General features: G+C 42.6%; 1 protein-coding gene across 1 annotated transcript in view; it reads left to right on the forward strand.

The window, feature by feature from the left end:
* WWC3 (WWC family member 3) overlaps positions 1-18,187 on the forward strand; it is a 244,438-nt gene that overhangs the window by 114,920 nt on the left and 111,331 nt on the right. The window contains exons 4-5 of the mRNA XM_019523856.1: positions 5,327-5,530; positions 15,710-15,786. Of these exons, the coding sequence (XP_019379401.1) occupies positions 5,327-5,530; positions 15,710-15,786 (281 nt within the window). The remainder of the gene's footprint in view (positions 1-5,326; positions 5,531-15,709; positions 15,787-18,187) is intronic.

Here is an 18,187-nt window from a genome sequence, read left to right on the forward strand (position 1 = left end):
TTTTTATTAAAATCAGATTTTTTTACTGAAGCATAGTTTTTATATTTTTGTTAAGATGCTTTAAAAAAAAAAACCTATATAAAGATAATTTTTATTTAAGATAAGTTAGAGCACAAAGATATCATTATGGAATAGGGATTATAACTTCTAATTATATACTATTTTAGACAATATATTCATATAACCTGTTTAGAAAAGTGTTATAAATAGGTCACAGCAGGCCATGGACTATATTGGGGGCCCCATCTTATGGGGTTCCCAGAGGCTCCACTATGGATTAGTAAAGTGTAAAGAAAACCACTCTAGCCGGTGGGACTTGGTGCTCAGTGTAGAAGATCTCATTAAGCATTTCTGTGATGCTTAGTTTCAGTTCTCAAACTGTGGTTTCATCTCCAGAGAACAACCTTGTTAATAGCACTATATGGAGATGAGAGATAATAGACCTGATTTCCTGCTCATCAGTGCTATTGTCTCCGTGCAAGTTTGTGTACACAGAGTGAAGCCCTTACCTTTTTCTAACACTACAAAGTTTCAAGAAATTAAATGAATATAGGATTGTTGGGGGTGGAGTAGATCTGGGCAAGGAGGAGGAGTCTGGAGATAAATGCAGGCAGGGAGGAGCAGTAAAAAGAAAAGACAAACATTTTGAGCAGATTATTCCAGAAGTCTTGAGCGAAAGGTTTCTGCGTATAGCCTCTCCACTGACTTGAGATCCAGTGAGGGAATGGAATGATATAAGGGAAAACCTATCATGGCAGTAGGTTTGCTAGGCTGTAAAAGAGACCTTGTTTGGGACTGTTTTAATGAAGGCTATATCAAACAATGAGAATATACTTTTTGTAGAAAATAGTAATTAAGTTAAGGCTTCCTGTCCAGTGATTTTAGGTTGATTTAATTTAAATCAAATCCACTCTGCTTGCCCAATCAACCCAGAGCTTTCCTTTCATCTGAAAATGTTCAGATCTGGAAAGTGGGTAATGAGGTAATCAGGGTTCAGGAGTTCAAGCTGACCTGAACCTTTGGCATTCACCTCACTTCGAGCATATGCCACCTTACACACTTCACTTAACCTAAGTAAACACTATCCAGGCCAGGGGATGCTACGGTATCTCAGCCAACACTGCCTGCATCTGGGCAGCTGCCTCTACTATGTGCAGCTTGCTGCAGAACTATTAATCGTTACCCTTTGCTTGCGGCTATTGACCCAGTTATCTATCCACCTTGTAGTATTTTTATCTAACCCATGTTTCTCCAATTTGTTTATGAGAAGGTCGTGCAGGACCTTGTCAAAAACCTTGCTGAAGGCCAGATACGTTATATCCATGGTGCTCCCTTTATCTACCCAAGTAGTTAGTTGGTTAAAGAAGTATATCAGGTTTGTTTGGCACCGTTGGTTTTTCATAAAACCATGTTGGCTGCTTGCAAATAACCTTCCTTAGGATATGCTCCAGTACGTCCCAGGTAGTGAGGTAATGCCAACTGGTCTGTATTTCCCCAGGTCCTCCTTTTTGCCTTTTTTAAAGAGGGGGCACTGCACTGGTCCTTTTCCAGTCCTCTGGTACCTGGTCCATCTCCCACGACTTCATGAAGATCATTGCCAAGGTTACCCAGATCTCCGCTCCCAGTTCCTTCAGGACTCGGGGATGAAGTTCATCCAGCCCTGCTGACTTGAATTCATTCAGACACAACAAAAGCTCTCTGACCAACTCTTTTGTTATCTCCTCCCTTAGCTTGCCCCCTTCCTTATCCAGATAACTCATATTAGATGCGTGTGTCTGCAGCCTAATTTTTTGTGAAGACTGAGGCAAAATAGCTGTTCTAGGTCCTCCTTCCCTCCATCTTCAGTTAGTTTCCCTTGGCTTGTTACAGAGTACCCACAGCTTCCTTGGTCCTTCTTTTCTGGGCAGCCTACTTATAGAACCTCTTCTTGTTGTCCTTAACCTCTTTTGTGAGGTTCAACTCATTCTTTATCTTTGCTTTCCTGATTTTTGTCCCTGCAGGTTCTTGCTGGTTCCTTATATGAGTCCATGGTGACCAGCCCATTCTTCCATTGCCTGTATGCTTTCCTTTTGCATTCGAAGCATTTTGGAAGCTTGTTGTGCAGCCACATTGGTCTCTTGCCATTCTTCTTGTACTTCCACTGTGTTGGGACACTTTCTTGTTGGGCTTCCAACACTGCACCTTTTAGAAGCTCCCAGCCCCCTCAGGTGCCTTGATCCTTCAGTCTGTCTTCCCATGACACCATGCCTATTAGCTACTTGAGTTGGATGAAATCTGCATTTTGAAATCTGGCATTCTAATTACGCTGACCTCATGCTTTCCCTGTCTCAGGATCTGGAATTCTAGCATATAGTGATTGCTTCTTTCCAAGATGCCTATCACCTTCACATCCTCCACTAATTCTTCCCTGTTGGTTAGAACAAGATCCAAGATAGGTGATCCCTAGTTGTATCCTTTACTTTCTGGAACAGAAGGTTGTCCTTAATGCAAGTTAGGAACTGGCTTGATGTTTTGTGTTTGGCTTCATTGTTCTTCTAGCAGGTCTCTGGAAAATTGAAGTCTCTCATCAGTACTGTCCCATAGCTTTTGGGTAGCTTTGTCACCTGCCTCATCTACCTCCTCTTCCTGATTAGGTGGTCTATAATAAATCCCCACCATTATATGGGTGCTGCATCTTTCACCTTTTTATCTTCATCTGAATATATTCTGTTTGCTGTTTTCTTCCTTCTGAACTAGAAAACAAGTGCAAGTTTATGATGTACAAGGCAACACCACCTCCTTTTCTCCCAACCCTGTCCTTCCAAAACAGAGTGCAATCCTCCAGTCATAAGAGCTGTCCTACCAGGCCTCAGTGATGCCAGTCAGATCATAGTTCTTCTTACAGGCTAAGGCTTCCAGTTCATCTTGTTTATTTTCCATACTTCTTGCATTTGTATACATGCATTGGATGTATTTTGCATTTTGACCTTCTCACTTCATTCTTGTGCCAGTTGTTGCAGTTCTGTAGCTCTCTGGCTCTTTCCCAGAGTTGAATTGCTGTTTTGAGTCTTTCCCCCCTCAGGACTGTGTGCTTTGTTCCTGGAGGGTTTTGATCACCATCCCCTCTGGAACTTAGTTTAAAGCCCTCCTTACTAGCTTGGCCAGGCTCCATCTAATGATGCTGTTGTCAGATGGATCCCAAGATCATTTCATAGAGAAGTAAAGCTGGAAGGGACCTCATAAGATCATCTAGTCTAACTGGGAATCAAACCTGCAACCTTGGTGTTATTAGCACCACACTCTAGCCAACTGAGTTAAACAGTTATTTTCCCTGCTGTTGCGGAAGCCAAAACATTTAGGTCAACACCACCACCTCAGCCATGCATTTACTTCAAGGATATGATGGTCTGTGTCTGAACCCTTGCCTTCCATAGGAAGAATTAATGAGAATACCACTTGTGCTCCAAGCTCCTTAATCCTCTTTCCAAGAGCCTCATAGTCGCTTCTGATCTGCTTAGCGTCATTCTGCACAGTTATCGGTACTACCAAGAGTTGTCTATTATTTCTGCTATAGTATTTACAGCAAAAGAAAAGTTTGAAAGGGGGGAAAAAAAGGAAAATACCGTCCTTACTTAAAATTACACGCATCTGTCACATGACTTGCCCTATATCCCAGAGAAACAGGTTACGTGATGTCCCAAAGAGAGAGTTTATTAATGATTTGGGAATCCATAATAGAAATACATTGTGTGGTATATATAACCTGCAGAAACTTATTGTGACTGAAGTTTAACCTCCCCCCAAGTCTCCCCAAGTTATATGACAGCTGCTGTATACCTTTAAGACAGGGGTGTCATCTCATCTGATGTCACGGGCCAGATGAGTAGTGTGGAGTAGGTCTGTGGGCCAGATCCAGAGTATGGAGCCATTTTATCTAGCCCACAGGACTGAAAATTTGGTGGTGGGGAAATGAGTACCAGTATTAATTGCAGCAGTTTCCACAGCCACAGCAGCTGCTGCTCATCCAGTCACCAAATATCTGACTCACAGGGCTTAGAATTTGGCTCAAAGATGAGCAGCAGCAGCATTAGTTACTGGGTTTCTGGGAGCTGTGACAATCAACACTGCCACTGTTTACCCCACTGCAAAATTTCCAGCCCCGTGGACTATGCCTTTGACACCCTTGCCTTAAGGTAATGACAGTTAATGATTATTATCACTGTTAATTATTATAACCAAAAATAAGATAATGACATTTTTATCGTTTATCATTAAGTACATTTTTATCATTTAAGGTATGTGGTATCAATAGTGATACTTGCAATATACTTTATTTACCTGAATCCAAAATGGCTTTCAATTTAAGATGACTCCCCCACAATAATTAGATTCTGTACATGGAAAACTACTACATTTTACATTGAATATTTCATCTAGTTACCCCGGGGGGGGGGAGGGGGGGTTCTTATCTTAAATGCATCTCTCCCACTGCTACAGTGGGGAAAACAGCAGCAGGTGGGGGCTCTTCCATTCCCTCCCCCACCTCTAGTTTCTGCCCCCTCTGGGCCAGCAGGTGTGGCTCTGGCCCCATTTTAGTTTGGGACACAGAGCACAGGGTAGCTCTGGCCCTGGCCGAGCCATGCAGCAGTGTTTGTGGCCATGGCAGCACCAAGCCCTGGGACACCAGATGGAGTGGACAAGGGTGGGGAGGGCAACTTCTGCCTCTCTGACCGTGAACCTGTGTCAGGGCTGGAGTTTGAGCCACAGCAGCCCCCTGTCCCCCCTCTGGCTTGCAGTCAAATTGGGGAAAAGATTCGCCCCTTCCCCCCGCAATGTTGAATGGGGAAATAAAATCTTGTCTTGGATTCAAGTAAATATCATAGATAGGGTATAGGCCTTTTTATCATCATGTTGACCAATCTTTTTTCCAAGTACAATGCATATTACGAGCTATAGTAATTTCTCAAGTACAATGCGTAGATTTATTACCAGCAGGGGAATGGCACTGATTGTGGAGAGTATTACTATGTCCGTCATTTTAAACTAGATATGTGTAACTGTGTTTGCTTTTCTGAGTTTGTCTTTAAGTTACCATTTTAAAACAAGTTGTCTGTGAGGGTTGTTATTTTGTAATAAAACATTATTTTTCATCTTAGCTCTGTAAGGGAAAGAATCAAGTGTAAACTTGTGCTTACAGTGGACATTTATAGTGAATTAGATGCTTTCATACTAAACATTTCTTTTGTTTAGTATCTGTCAGCACAGGTATGCAAGCTGGATACCACAAAAGTAGTTTGATTTGTGGAATAAAAGGACTCATGCATTTTTTCACATTTTTTTTCCTCAGAGCTTACACAAATTGAGGACCCAAGAGAGCAGTGGAGAAGAGAGCAGGAACGCATGCTAAAGGAATATTTAATTGTTGCCCAAGAGGCACTTAATGCCAAGAAAGAAATTTACCAAATTAAACAGCAGCGTTTTGAGCTGGCTCAAGAAGAGTATCAGCATCTGCATAAAATGTGTGAGGATGACAGCCGTTCCTATGCCAGCTGTGAGTTTGTTCTTCTGCTAATACACTTTTCTCACTATTTAGCTTTCACAAATTTATTTAAGAACTTGCACCCATTACTTTATTTTTTGGTGATATAAACAAATTTAAATTACTCATGAAGAAGCTCATATTAAATTCTTAGAGGAAGTTGTACCTTAACAGGTGGGGGGAAGCCCTCTCAAAAGGCATTTTTCTTTGATATAACTAGAAATTTCATTTGAACTTGCTTTTTTGCAGGGTGGTTTCTTAGGACAGAAGACCTTTTTTTATCTGTGTGCAGATTATTGCAGGTATTAGTGTAGTAATTAAGTAGACAGTCTTACTTTTTGCTTCTGAATAAGAAAGCCATAGATTGTATTAATGAAAAATACCTCCTTGATTCAAATATTTTAAGGTACATTTGGACATGATAACATGGATTTGCTTCAATTTGTTCATACTTGAAAAGACACTAATATCAACTTATTATGTTAATCTATAGTACTGTATACCAGCAGGTGGCAAATCTAACAGCCTTTAAACTAAGTCTTGGAAGACTGAGAAGCTTCTTTGACATTAAAATTAGTTCCTTCCCTTTATTTTCCCACTAATTCATTTGTCCTTGCTAGTTTTTTTTTTTTTCTCTATCCACATGCTGTTTTACTTCCTTTACTTGCAGGTGTCCAGTAAACTTCCACTTTCAGACTGCTTTTATGTGCTGCTGCCTTGTACATTTTCAGATATGTTGCAGGACTGATTTGCCTTGGCTTTTAAAATCTTGCATGCTATGACCTACATAGTTCATTTTTGGCTAAATTTATACCCAAGATTTCCCATACCTTCTGATATTTAAATAAAAAGTTCCAGGGTTCCAGCTGAGAAGCAGCTAAAGGAGAACAAGAGAAATGGAGGATTGGGTTCTGGCTCATGGTATATCAGTTGGACAAGGAACCTGCTGCATGTTGCAGGGGAGAAAAAGAAACAGTGTGGAATAACATCTAAGGGTGCAGACAGAAGTGCTACTCCTCGCTGTAACTCAGAATGATTACTGCAAAGAGTTCTGAGTTACAACATTACCCCAGACCAAACAGAAGTTCAGGGTTGGTTTCAGTGGGGAGAGAAATCTAGCTGCCTGCTGGGAGTCTGCAGTCAGGTTCCCATAGCAGTGGCCATGGCTCTTTGCCAGTGCCCAGTACTTGCTGTTTTCAGAATGGGAGGGGAGAGGGGCAGCAGAGGGAACTTGTTCTTGGGGCTCCCCAGATAGTGCTTAAGGATGGCGTGGATGAATTGGACATGTGGGCGTGGGGCTCCAATACACCTGCCCCACCCTCTTGGAGGGGGTGGAGGCTGAAAAAACCCAGACTGAACTCCCTCTGTTGCCTTCCCCCCCTCCCATTCTGAAAACAGCAACAGGCTGGGAGCTTCGCAGACACAAGTTACATAAGTTGCTGCATTTTGAAATGTCTTTATTTGATATCTCATGCAATAAGGGGTCAGATTTTCATCCAGCTGGCCATTTTTGAAGCTGTGTGCTGCCATGCACTTGTGTTTGGTCACATCTATAAAGTGCTTTCTATGGTCAGATTGGGCGGAAATTGTCACTTCTGTCTGCATCCTCAGTGGCTGGCTGGCTTAATGCCTCTTAGCATCAACAAGGATTAACAGAGGCATGGAGAGAGAATTTAATTCTTCATACCCTGGATCATTCTTGTTGCCATTTTTTGTATCTTTTTTTTGTTTTACCCTTTGGTAGTGGGGGCACATGATAATTACATGCATTATTCAAGGTGTTGATGTTCCATAGATTTATACAATAACATTATGACAGATTAGGAATTCCTTTGGGTACATGTGGTGAACTCTTGACAATCTCCTGGGTAATTTCAGTCTCATTCAGATAATTAATGAGGATTCTGTAGAAACCTGCTACTACTAACCTGTATAAGAGAAAGACTAGACAACTCAAGAGATTTCTTACGATTACAATACCTGAAGGAACTCAGTTTTGCTTATTAGCTGATTGTTAAGTTCAGTAAAGCAATTTTAAAATAGCTGTGGAAACTAACAGCAGAAAGAACATATTACAGCTCCCTGCACAACAGCTACAAAAGCTTTATTTAAAAAAACGAAAAAACAAAGGCCATACAGTGTAAAAAGTATTCATAAACTGTATGCCAAAAAGAAACTAAAATAGTTAACAAAGAAAACAGCAAATAATTATTTTATTTTGAAATACAAGGAATATATGCACTGAGGAAACATTCAAACAAATGTATTTATTTGTATTTAAAATAGATGCTGCTGGCACATTTATTAAAGAAAAAGGTTTTTTTTTTCTTTCCAGCCTTTTTTCCTCTACTCAGTATTATGTTTACATTTATGTTGCTACATTCATTATATCATATGTTTCTGTGTTGAAAAACTCTGATGTCCCTAAAAATTGTGATTCAATTCAAGACAGAGGAGAAAGAAATAATAGAAATAACCACCACCCCCATATGTGAGGTTGCATATGCATCTGGATAATAGAGGAGACAAAGCTCCTGCAGATGCCAATCATTTCTGCAATGCATACTCCCTCTATTTTCTCTGGATACATGGGTTTAGGACTATGCCAATTTCGTTAGGGATGGTACTTGTAGTGGGTAATTGTATAGATCTTAGTAAATTTAGAGTGACCCTGAAGTCCTTCAAATAACTGTTCACTTGCTAATAAAACCCATCCCCTTAAATGGAAGTGTCGCAGAGCACTTAAGTGCCCTGCTCCTTTTAAAGAGGGGCAACTGCTAGGGAAAGAGCCCTAGCAGTGAGTGAGGAGCCCCAGCTGCTGGTTGCCAGGGCAGCCAGAGTTAGCTAGTGACCCACACCTGCCAGCGGTCAGCTGACTGGAAGGGGTAGGGCCTGGCTCACATTTAAACCCCAGGGCTGAGGCCAGGCAGGTAGTTTCCCTGCCGGCAGCCAAGGGGGAAGGAGCTCTGCCTGAGCAAGCAAAAGGGAGAGGCCTTGACTGCACGAGCAGCTCCTGATACTGTGGTGGGATAGAGTATTTCCCAGTAGGATTTGAATGACGTTACAAGTGGGTGGCTTGAGTTTGTTACAGCCCAGGGGCTTTTTTTGGTTTATTGTTGTATACCACCGGTGGCTTGGGTGAGGCTGTTAGGGGATGGAGGAGGCCTCATAGTGGGTCCACAGCAGCATGGGGACCTCAGCGCTAGAGAGGGCACAGCATTGGGGTTGCACCGAACCCAAGCGCCAGAGAGGGCGCAGTGCAAGACAGGGCCACGGAGAGCCTGAGCGCCAGTGAGGGCGCAGTGTGAGACAGGGTCACGGAGAGCCCAGGGAGGACAAGGGGGCCAAATTATAACAAGGCCCAGACCGAACAACATCAGTTCCATCTGCGAGGCTTGGGGCGTGGTAATGGGGTGGTTGGAGCCATGTATCGCTCATAAGGCTAGGGTGCTCCGAAACACCCGTTGTGCCATCTAGCTTGGAGCGGGACCCACCAGGGGTCCAGGAATCCACGGGGTCGGAGTGTACAGCAAACCGTGTCCAAGAGCGCGTAAGGCAGCCTCCCTGTTATATATTTTACCATCAAAGACATGGCAGGCAACAGTTGAGGGTACCCTTTGGGCCAACTTGGCATGGGAAGGGGGCCTTCGGGAGAACATGGCTCTTCTGCAGGACCCTATGCCATGACAGGAAGTCTTGTAAATTATCTTGGATCCAGGATTCTTAATGTCAGGAGTAGAAGACCTAGCCCATGATCATAGGTGATCAGTCTCCCCTAATTCCTCCCTTACGTTTTGTGGCACTTTTATCTGAATAAGATTGAAATTACCCAGGAGATGTCAGGAGTCCACCACATGTACTCTTAGAATCTATGCCAAAAACCCCTCTATTGGTCCAAGATTTCAGTGGCAAGATCCAGTATTGCAAACCACCAGCATTATAAAAAAAAAAAAAAAAAAAAATCTGTATGTTGTTCAGAAGATAGGAACTTAATGTTTTTGGCTCTGTAAGTCTTTTTTTTTTTTTTTAATTTTGTGCAATACTAGACATTGAAATTGCAGCAGTTAGATTACCATATTTCTTCTCACTTAAATTCTGGCATAACCATAGTCATTGCAATTGCAAACACTAGTGTACACAAAAACTAAACTTATCTTTATGGTGTGACACAGGTTGCTAACATCACTTCAAAATTGGGATGAGAGAAAATACCAATTTAAATTGGTTTAAAACAGGAACATCAGGCTATTAATTTTTTTTCCCCACAGTTTTCATAAGTCTTATGGAGCTATTGAAAATTAATTTTGTGGAGCTATAGCAAGTCATTTTACACAGAAATTTTTGTTACGTATATGCGGAGAAAAGGTTCTGTTTTTATTTTGTCGGTATAGATAAGCTACAATAGCCCCAACTGTTTCTTTAAAAAAATACAAACTTAATAATAGCAACTGAGTAGGATACAAATAACAATTCAGACTTTGCTCTGAGATTATTGGAGCAATGGTGCAAATAGTTTCTGGATTTAAAATTTTTTTTTCTGCTAATATAGTTTAAAACTCAATGCAGCAAAATATTTGAAAACTATTTTAATAAATCTTTAATTTATTCACTAAGCCTTATAAAATGTGTAAAGCCTTATAAAAATATGTACCAGTACTGATGTGTTCAGGGTTAGTAAATATTTCTAAAATTTTGGTTTTGGACTGGATCAAGCAGTTCTGAAAAATGCAGAGGCCTGGTTCATCAAATTGTGATTGTCAGGGATCCTGGTTTTCTTTGTTTAAAAAGAGCAAAACTCTGACTAAAAACCCCAGAATCCATGATTAAACTGAAATCATGGATCAATTGAACACAATGCTTTATAGTTATATTGACAATTTTTAAGCAATTTGGAAGCCTACCAGCGCCTCAAACGAACACTATAATAAAATAAATTCTAAATACCTATAGATTTTGGTATTTGATTTTGAGTTTTTTTTAATCATGGAAAATCAGAGTTGTCCTTTTCATCAGGACACGGGTCCAGGCCCCTCACTCCAAAGCCACAGCCTCCCAGCCCTGCTGGTATCCCTCACTCCACAACCCCCCCCCCCAGTCCTGCCTGAGTGGGCCCCCAGCTGCCAGGGCTGTGGGACCAGGGATCTGGGTCCAGAGCCTCCTGCCCCCTGGAGCAGCACCCAAACCCTGGCTGCTGCCTATGGAAGGTGGTGGCTGCCATGGGAGAGCAGAATGCAGATCCTGGTTCTCCCTTCCCCATGGGCAGCACCACAAGAGTGGAGCTTGTGGGCTGGGTGGGTGGAGGTCTCTTCTGTGGGCTTGTGCTCCCTGCCCTGCTGCCCTCCCCCTGGGGCATCCGCAACCCAGTGGGCAAGACCTGGTGCAGCAGGCCAAAGCGGGGCCCCCTTCCCTCCCCAACTTATCTGTGGCAGCTGCTCTCCAGGCTGCCTGGTAGCCATGTGCATGTGTATGTGCACACATGCGCATGGCACCCCCTGCTTGAGCGCCCTCCTCCCGCTTCCCCCGGCCCTTTGCAGGCTGGAACTCTGCGAGCCTGCAGAGAGCTCTTTGCAAAAATGGAAAATCTACATTTCTTCATTAAAATGAGCAATTCACGCTTCTCCATTAAAATGAGAAATCTCTGTATTTCTCAATTAGAAAGGAAAATCCACGTTGTCCCCCGCCCCCTCTCGTTTTTCTATGGTAAGCAGAAAACCTGAATTCCTGGTGTTCATGTAATTCTCCTTGTTTCCATCTGTCAAGTTGCATTAAAAGACAACTAAAAGTTCCTAAAATACTCGTTTTCTGTGGGAGGAGACATAGTCCACATGCTTGTGGGTTGGATGGGAGGTATCCATGGATCAATCTTACTTTTAAGTTGTGATCAGTGCTATGAAAATGCTTAAGATGTCTGAAATTAGAGAATTTCAGTTCACATATCGATAGCAGTTGTTTTTAATTTTTTTTGGCAAATTAGTGCATGGTTTTAAGTAATCTCTTTTTTTCCCCTTTTGATCATGATATATGGATGAATAAAAACAAGGGATGGGTTGTGAAGCAGCAGGCTGCAACTTCCACAACAAAGTGGAAGGAGGTCCTCATTCTTCATGCAATAAAACCAGTAAATCATGGTTGGCCCTTTCCAGTCCAACATCTTGGACTCTTGGGGTGCAGACAGATATAGCAGTTGAACTGTTCCAAGATTTGGAGCCGGTTCACAATTTCCCCTGGACAGAAGTGTCCACAAGTACACTGCTAAGGTTCTAAGTGGAATCCTTACCTTTGGAGATTACCTTCCCTGGGGGCATTTTGACAGCAGTGCAGAGTACTTGTACCATTGTGCCTTTCAGGACGCAGTGCTGCAGTTTCCTGAGGATTTCCCTAGATGGGGAGAAAGACCTAGATTGGTTGGATGCCACCCTCAATTGAAAATTTCTGCTTCCTCATCTCAAACCATTGAGTTAAAAAGACTGAATTGAATAAAGAGCACTTTGTGGTTCACTGGAGATGCACAGGTGTGGCTTGGGGTGAATAGCTTAGACCCCTGCACAGATATTGGGCCCCACTTGGGGGGTCCCAGGCTCATTTGGGTCAGGAGTGTGGTGGAGGGTGGAAGGGCTACCAGGTACTTGTGGGGGGACAGGGGTGGCACTCTGATACCCTGCTCCTGGTTCCCAGGGGGCTACAGACTCTGAGGGCCTCCATGAACTCTGTGGCTTTTCCTTATCTGTCCTGAAAGCTAGTTTGTCAATTTCATATTTCTTCTGTGGCCCCTACAGCTGCGAGTCCCAGGCTCATTTGAGGTGGGGAGATGGGTATGTGGAGTGTATGCACAGGTTGCTGATTGCTGTGGGGGGCTGTGACTCCCTGCATGTGTTGCCCAAGGGTTTGGGTTCTCCGCAGGCTCTCCAAGATCTCCACTGTTTTGCTTTTTGCAAGACTTGCATTGGAATGCATTTTGTCAATGTCACTTCTCTGCACAGGGCCTGTGCTGTGAGTCACAGGCTCTATTGGGTAGGGGGTGTGAGTGGAGGGGTTGCCAGGTGGGGGGGGCAGACTTCCCTCTGCATGTAGGGCTGGGGAGGTGCTACATGCTCTGGAGGGCCCCAACATCCCTCCCCTCCCCCCCCAACTCTGTTTTGTTGTCTACTTACCAAAGCATTTTGTCAGTTTCAGTGCCCTGAATAAATATACCCTATGTTGCAAAGTTGTAGGCTCACTTGGGGTAGGGGATTTCCAGGTTCTTGGAATGTTATGTGACCCTGATGCTCATGGTGTTGGGGGATGGCAGGGGGGCATGGGTGCTCTGACCTCCCCACCAAATAACTCTAGGGCTTTTCAACATCTGCCCTAAAAAGCTATTTTGTTTATTTCACCTTCCAACTGCATTCACTTGAGTTGTTGGCTCCCAAGCTTGTTTGTGGTGGTGGTGAGAATTGAGGGGTAGCCAAAAGCTGTGGAGAAGTATTTTGCCCCTGTTTGTGGTATGTGGAGGTCCGGGGGCTGAAGTGCCCAGGGACTGTAGCAGGGATCTGAGATTGAGAAGGTAGCTTTCCAAGCACGGTTGGAAAAGTTGGAGAGTTTTTGGGGTACCCCAAAGTACCCATCCTCCAGTGAACCATGAGCAGGGTGCCAAATACACACCCAGCATCTGGCAACCCTTTCATTCCCACTGTTGTCTGCCCCAGATGACCCTGGGACCCACACCCAGGGTCTCTAAGAAGGAAGTAAAACTGACACAGAGGTTTTCTGCTTCTGTACTAGGTAGGCTGTAGAGTCCTGGCTGCATTCCAGAACAGCCCCTTGCCCCTTGTTTGGGAAGGATGAAGAGAAGTGCAGTTTGGGGTGCCTGGAGGACCGAGCAGACACTAGGCATGAAATGCTGTGTTCTCATGTAACATTTTTCTGGTTCATGGAGGACTGGTTCAAAACTGCATTTGATTTTCCCGTTGTACTTTTAAAATGTTCCAGGAAGCTTAAATAGGTTTTAAGTGGCCTGCACGTCTAGACTTGTGGGGTTTAAAGTGCATTTAGGATGTTCTGTTGCATCTGTCCACACTCTTACTCTTCTAGTTGCTTCTTGACTCATCCTGGAGTCACTGCATTGTGACTGTCTGTCCTGGCCCCTTCCTAAGCCAGCTCTGTGTATGTCATACCTCCCCCCCACTATTCATGCTTTGGGAGCTAACTTTCTATTTGCATGGTTAAGCTTTTTCCTGATAATTCCATTAACTGATGGTTATTAACAGTTAATTTTATCCAACAGTGTCAAAGCACTTAAAAGTCAACTTTGCATACGCTTAACCTTTTTTTTTACAGTTATTTGCATCAATAAATGTAGCCTTCTCTTGGAAGAAGAGTTAACAAGTGTAATTTTAATCAGTACACAGTTCAGGATAGAAAGTAAACAATTTTATTTGGACGAAAGATAATCTACCAGTTGGAATATATTACAGGGTGACTTGAAAACTTGCATGTTTACTATAAAGAACATGTTGGCATATGAGATGGCCTTAGCTAACCCAGTCAAGACCTCTAAGAAAATAGAGAGGTGTCTTTAAACAGAAACTGTAATGAAAACCTATGATTAAATTCCCTCCCTTCCATTTAGAAGTTGTAACTCTGAGAGGAAGGAAAATTTTGAACTGCAGAGTGGCATGTCATTGCATGTATTGAGATGCTAGCAAGTTGGGTATAATCAGTTTGTGATGATTAATACTGAAACCAATTGATTTTTTTGATTAAAAAAAATAATTCTTCAAGGTTTCTGAAATGTATGATGCTGTGTTTTTATGTGCTTTATACCCATTTAGTACCAGATGGATTCTTATTTAATGAAGTGGCCCAAACTTTAACCAGTGATACAGTTTTTATATTTATTGTGTTAGTCACCCAACAGTTAAGTCATTTTTGGCTGTTATTTGTGAAATGTGGGTCAAAAGAGGTGGTAAATAAAGTGTGTTATCATAGGATCATTAGGGGTGTGTGAAATGGGCCGTATTTGATTTAGATTCAGCCTAGATCAGGGACGGTGATTCGATTAGTTGATTGGGATGACTGTCCTGTTTTGATTCAGCTGAATCCAAATCTGGAGATTCAGTGCTGATTTAGAGAATCAGTGATTCGGCCACAGACACAGCTTTAAATGTTTTTTCTACATACCTTGAGGTACCAGGTGCAGCTTGTGAATGCTGCAATGGTCGGACGAATCGAGTGTCTCACGGGAGCATGGAGGGGGCCCCCCTGCATGCTTGGCAGCTAAACCAGAAGTGGACCAGAAGTACTTCTAGTCAACTTCTGGGTCTGCTGCTGAGCATGCTGGCGCCCCCCCCCCCCCCCCCCCCCCGCCCGGTGCCTCCCTGGCTCAGCGGCTGCGGGGGGACCCCGGGTGCCTGCCCCCAGATTCAGGAAGCACCAGTAGCCAAGCTGGGAGGGGGTGCAGGAGGGCCTCCACATGCTCCCCAGCAGACCTGAAAGTGGACCGGAAGCACTTCTGGTCCACTTCTGGATCTGTTGCCGAGTGCGGTGGGGACCTTCCCGTGCTCCTGTGGGACGCTCCATATGCCCCACCATCTCAGTGTTCATGAGCTGCACCTGGTACCTTGAGGTGTGTAGAAAAAACATTTAAAGCTGCGTCTATGTCCAAATCTCTCCGAATCGATTCAGAGGGTTCCGATTTGATTTGGAGAGATTACATTTGTTACATTGTTATGAAGGTATTTACAGTAAAGAAAAATAAAAAAAATCATTGAACATACTCTTTCAACTTTTTTGCTGTAGAAAATAAATAATTTGGGTGCAGGCATTAGCGTTTTGTTCCAAACAGTTTCTGCATGCATTTTTTTTAACCAAGGGATTATAGTTCCTCTCACTCCTGCTTAAAGAGAGCAGTTTGGAATCCATTTGCAGATAAATTTGTTTCCTCCTAGAGTAAGAGAGATTTGTCTTGGGAACCTGAAATGATTTGAAGACTTCCTTTTTTTTTTTTACTTATTTATTGTCTGGATATAATAAACATTTAAGCATATGCTTGACTTCTGAGCATGTGGTTATATGATATGAACAGGACCATGGAGTTTTAGAAATGTATTGAATTGGTCAGTCTCTCTTCAATGGCATACTATGTGCATATACTTTTACTTAATGCACTGAAGAGTGAATATTTTATTGTACCATTGTTTTCCATCTTTTTAGCATTTTCTGGATTTTCAACTAATACCAAGTATGATCCATATCAGATTAAAGCAGAAATAGCAAGCCGTCGTGACAGAGTGAGTAATCTTTTTTCAATGGCATTACAAAGTTAAAGGAGCAAGGAGTATGTATATATAATGATATGTGTGCATACAAACTTAATTTTTTTTCAGTAATGTAATTTGTGGTAGGTGAGGAGGGCACCTGCCTCAGGTGCCAACATTGGGGTACCAGAATGGTGCCTCTCCCCATCCCACCCCTGTCCCCCCACCCTGCCACCATTCTAGCAATAACTGCAGCCCTGTGCTGCTACTGTTGCAGCAGCAGCTGGGTGCTGGGATACCATGCTGCAGCTGTATCAGCAACAACCAGGATGAGCAGCAGCAACTGAGGACTTCTTAAGTCCCCAGAGCAGGTAAGACTCCTGCTTCCTCCCCCAGCCTGCTGCGCAGGGCACAGTCCTGGTTAGTTATGCCTCTGCTTATTTTGTTAATGTTAAGCTAAGTTGTGTGGACATGCTTTCTAAAATTGAATGCTTTTAAAATGTTGCTATTCTAAGCAGTTTAATAATAAAAAAATGTACTTTTTACTATGTCACAGTGACTTGCAAAGCAAACTAGGTCATTTTACAAGCATATAGAATTTTCTGATATGAATGACACCCTGTACAACTTGAATTTTGAAAAAAAATTCTGTCTCAGTTTTGTCACCAGGAGTAAATATTTTGCAGTCCAAATAGTATTTCCATTTAACGCTTATACAAAACAGTTGTCATCTTATTTTACAGTTATTTTCGTTAGGCTCCCAGGGGTGTAACTGAGGCTATCATTTGTATTTGGAACGTCATTAATAATTCAGTGGGAGCACAAGCCAGGATGAATTTTATCTCAGTTGACCAGAGCTGTTTTATAAAGGAATAAAAGCAAAAGCACCCCACAGTAATAATATATAATTCTAAGTACATAGAATGTCTTTCTGTCATAAGGTGCCATTTTTATGTGATTTTTTTGAGAGCGGAAGCACACTTCAGGATGCTGTCTTTTCTAAGTAGATGGAAGTGGCAGAGATGCATTATAGGTGGCTTTCTAAAATCCATTACACTCTTAATAGAAAACAGGATAAATCTTCATGTGCAACTGTGCAGAAGATTTCAGCAATTACAAAGTACAGTATATAACTTAAAGTTCCCCAAAATCTTTCTGAATTGAGTGTTTCTTTTATTAATACATAAAGGGGAGCTTAGCATGCTAGACACTCAGCACGTGAAATAAATAAAATGCATATCTCTGATGGGTGGTGTTCCTGTTTTTGTTTTTATCACATACTGATCAACTTTCCACTTAAGTGTTTCTGTAAATAAATCTTATTCGCCACCCATCAAAGGCATTTAATCTATCTGTATGTGTTTACAAAACAGTATGTAGTTGAGTTAATGTGCAAAAAAAAAAAAGAATCCAACAAGAAAATTGTGTTTGATTTGTCTCAGATAAATTGACCCAGTTTGTTTAAAGAGGGTTTTCCATTTATGTATAGATTATGCCTCATTGTCTCCTCTGATTCATTAGCAAAGTGACAGTGGCCCTGAACAGGTGTTCATTTCTAGTGGTGGAAGGGATGGAGCAGTGGGCCAAAACCCTCTGCCTGTTCCCCAGCTAGAGTCACCTCTACAGAAGCACAAGTGTTCACTCAGTTTCTTTTAGGGGACACATGCACCCTCTGGAAGAAAGCTCTTGTAGGTATCAATCTGCAAGGGAGGGACTGAAGAAAGTCTCTTGCAGGAAAAAACACTCCTAGTCTGGTCCAAGAGGGGAATGGAGCAGTGAGTCAAAGCCCTCTTCCCATTTCCCAGACTAAGGCTGGGGGACAAACAAGGAACAGCTGCTCCTCCACTCTTTTCCTGGTGATGGGAGAAGAGTGGGAGAACAATCTCTCCACGCTTTTCCCAGACCAGAGTCCCTGCTTTGGGGCATGGGTTGGGGGCTTTGACTCACTGTTCCACTTGTCTCCTGGATCAGACTGGGAGAGGAACATACAAGGGTTCTTTCTTGTGAGAGATTTTTAACATTCCCTCCCTTCCAGGTCACCTGGAAGATCTTGTCTCCTAGAAGGGATGTTTGCCCCGGGAGAAATTGCATGAATGCTTGTATTGTTGTAGCAGTGACTCTCAGGGTAGAAAGAATGCCTGTATGTCACTAATGTATTCCACGTGTGTTAGGTGACCTTTTGAGTTGCACACACCAATACATGTTGAATTAATATAAAGAATGCAAAATACTGAACACTAAGAACATTTATGGATAAGATATTAGCCATATGGTTTCTCACAAAAATAAAACAAGACAAATGTTAGCTATGTATTATCTGATGAGGTTTGATGATACAGTGATTTTTCACTGTGTTGGATGAAGGATGAGGGAGAAGTTTCATAGTTTCATAGTTAGTAGGGTCGGAAGGGACCTGAGTAGATCATCAAGTCCG

The sequence above is a fragment of the Gavialis gangeticus genome, unplaced genomic scaffold (genome assembly GCF_001723915.1).
Source record: "Gavialis gangeticus isolate Ggan-Ray unplaced genomic scaffold, GavGan_comp1, whole genome shotgun sequence".
Classification (NCBI taxonomy): Eukaryota; Metazoa; Chordata; order Crocodylia; family Gavialidae; genus Gavialis; species Gavialis gangeticus.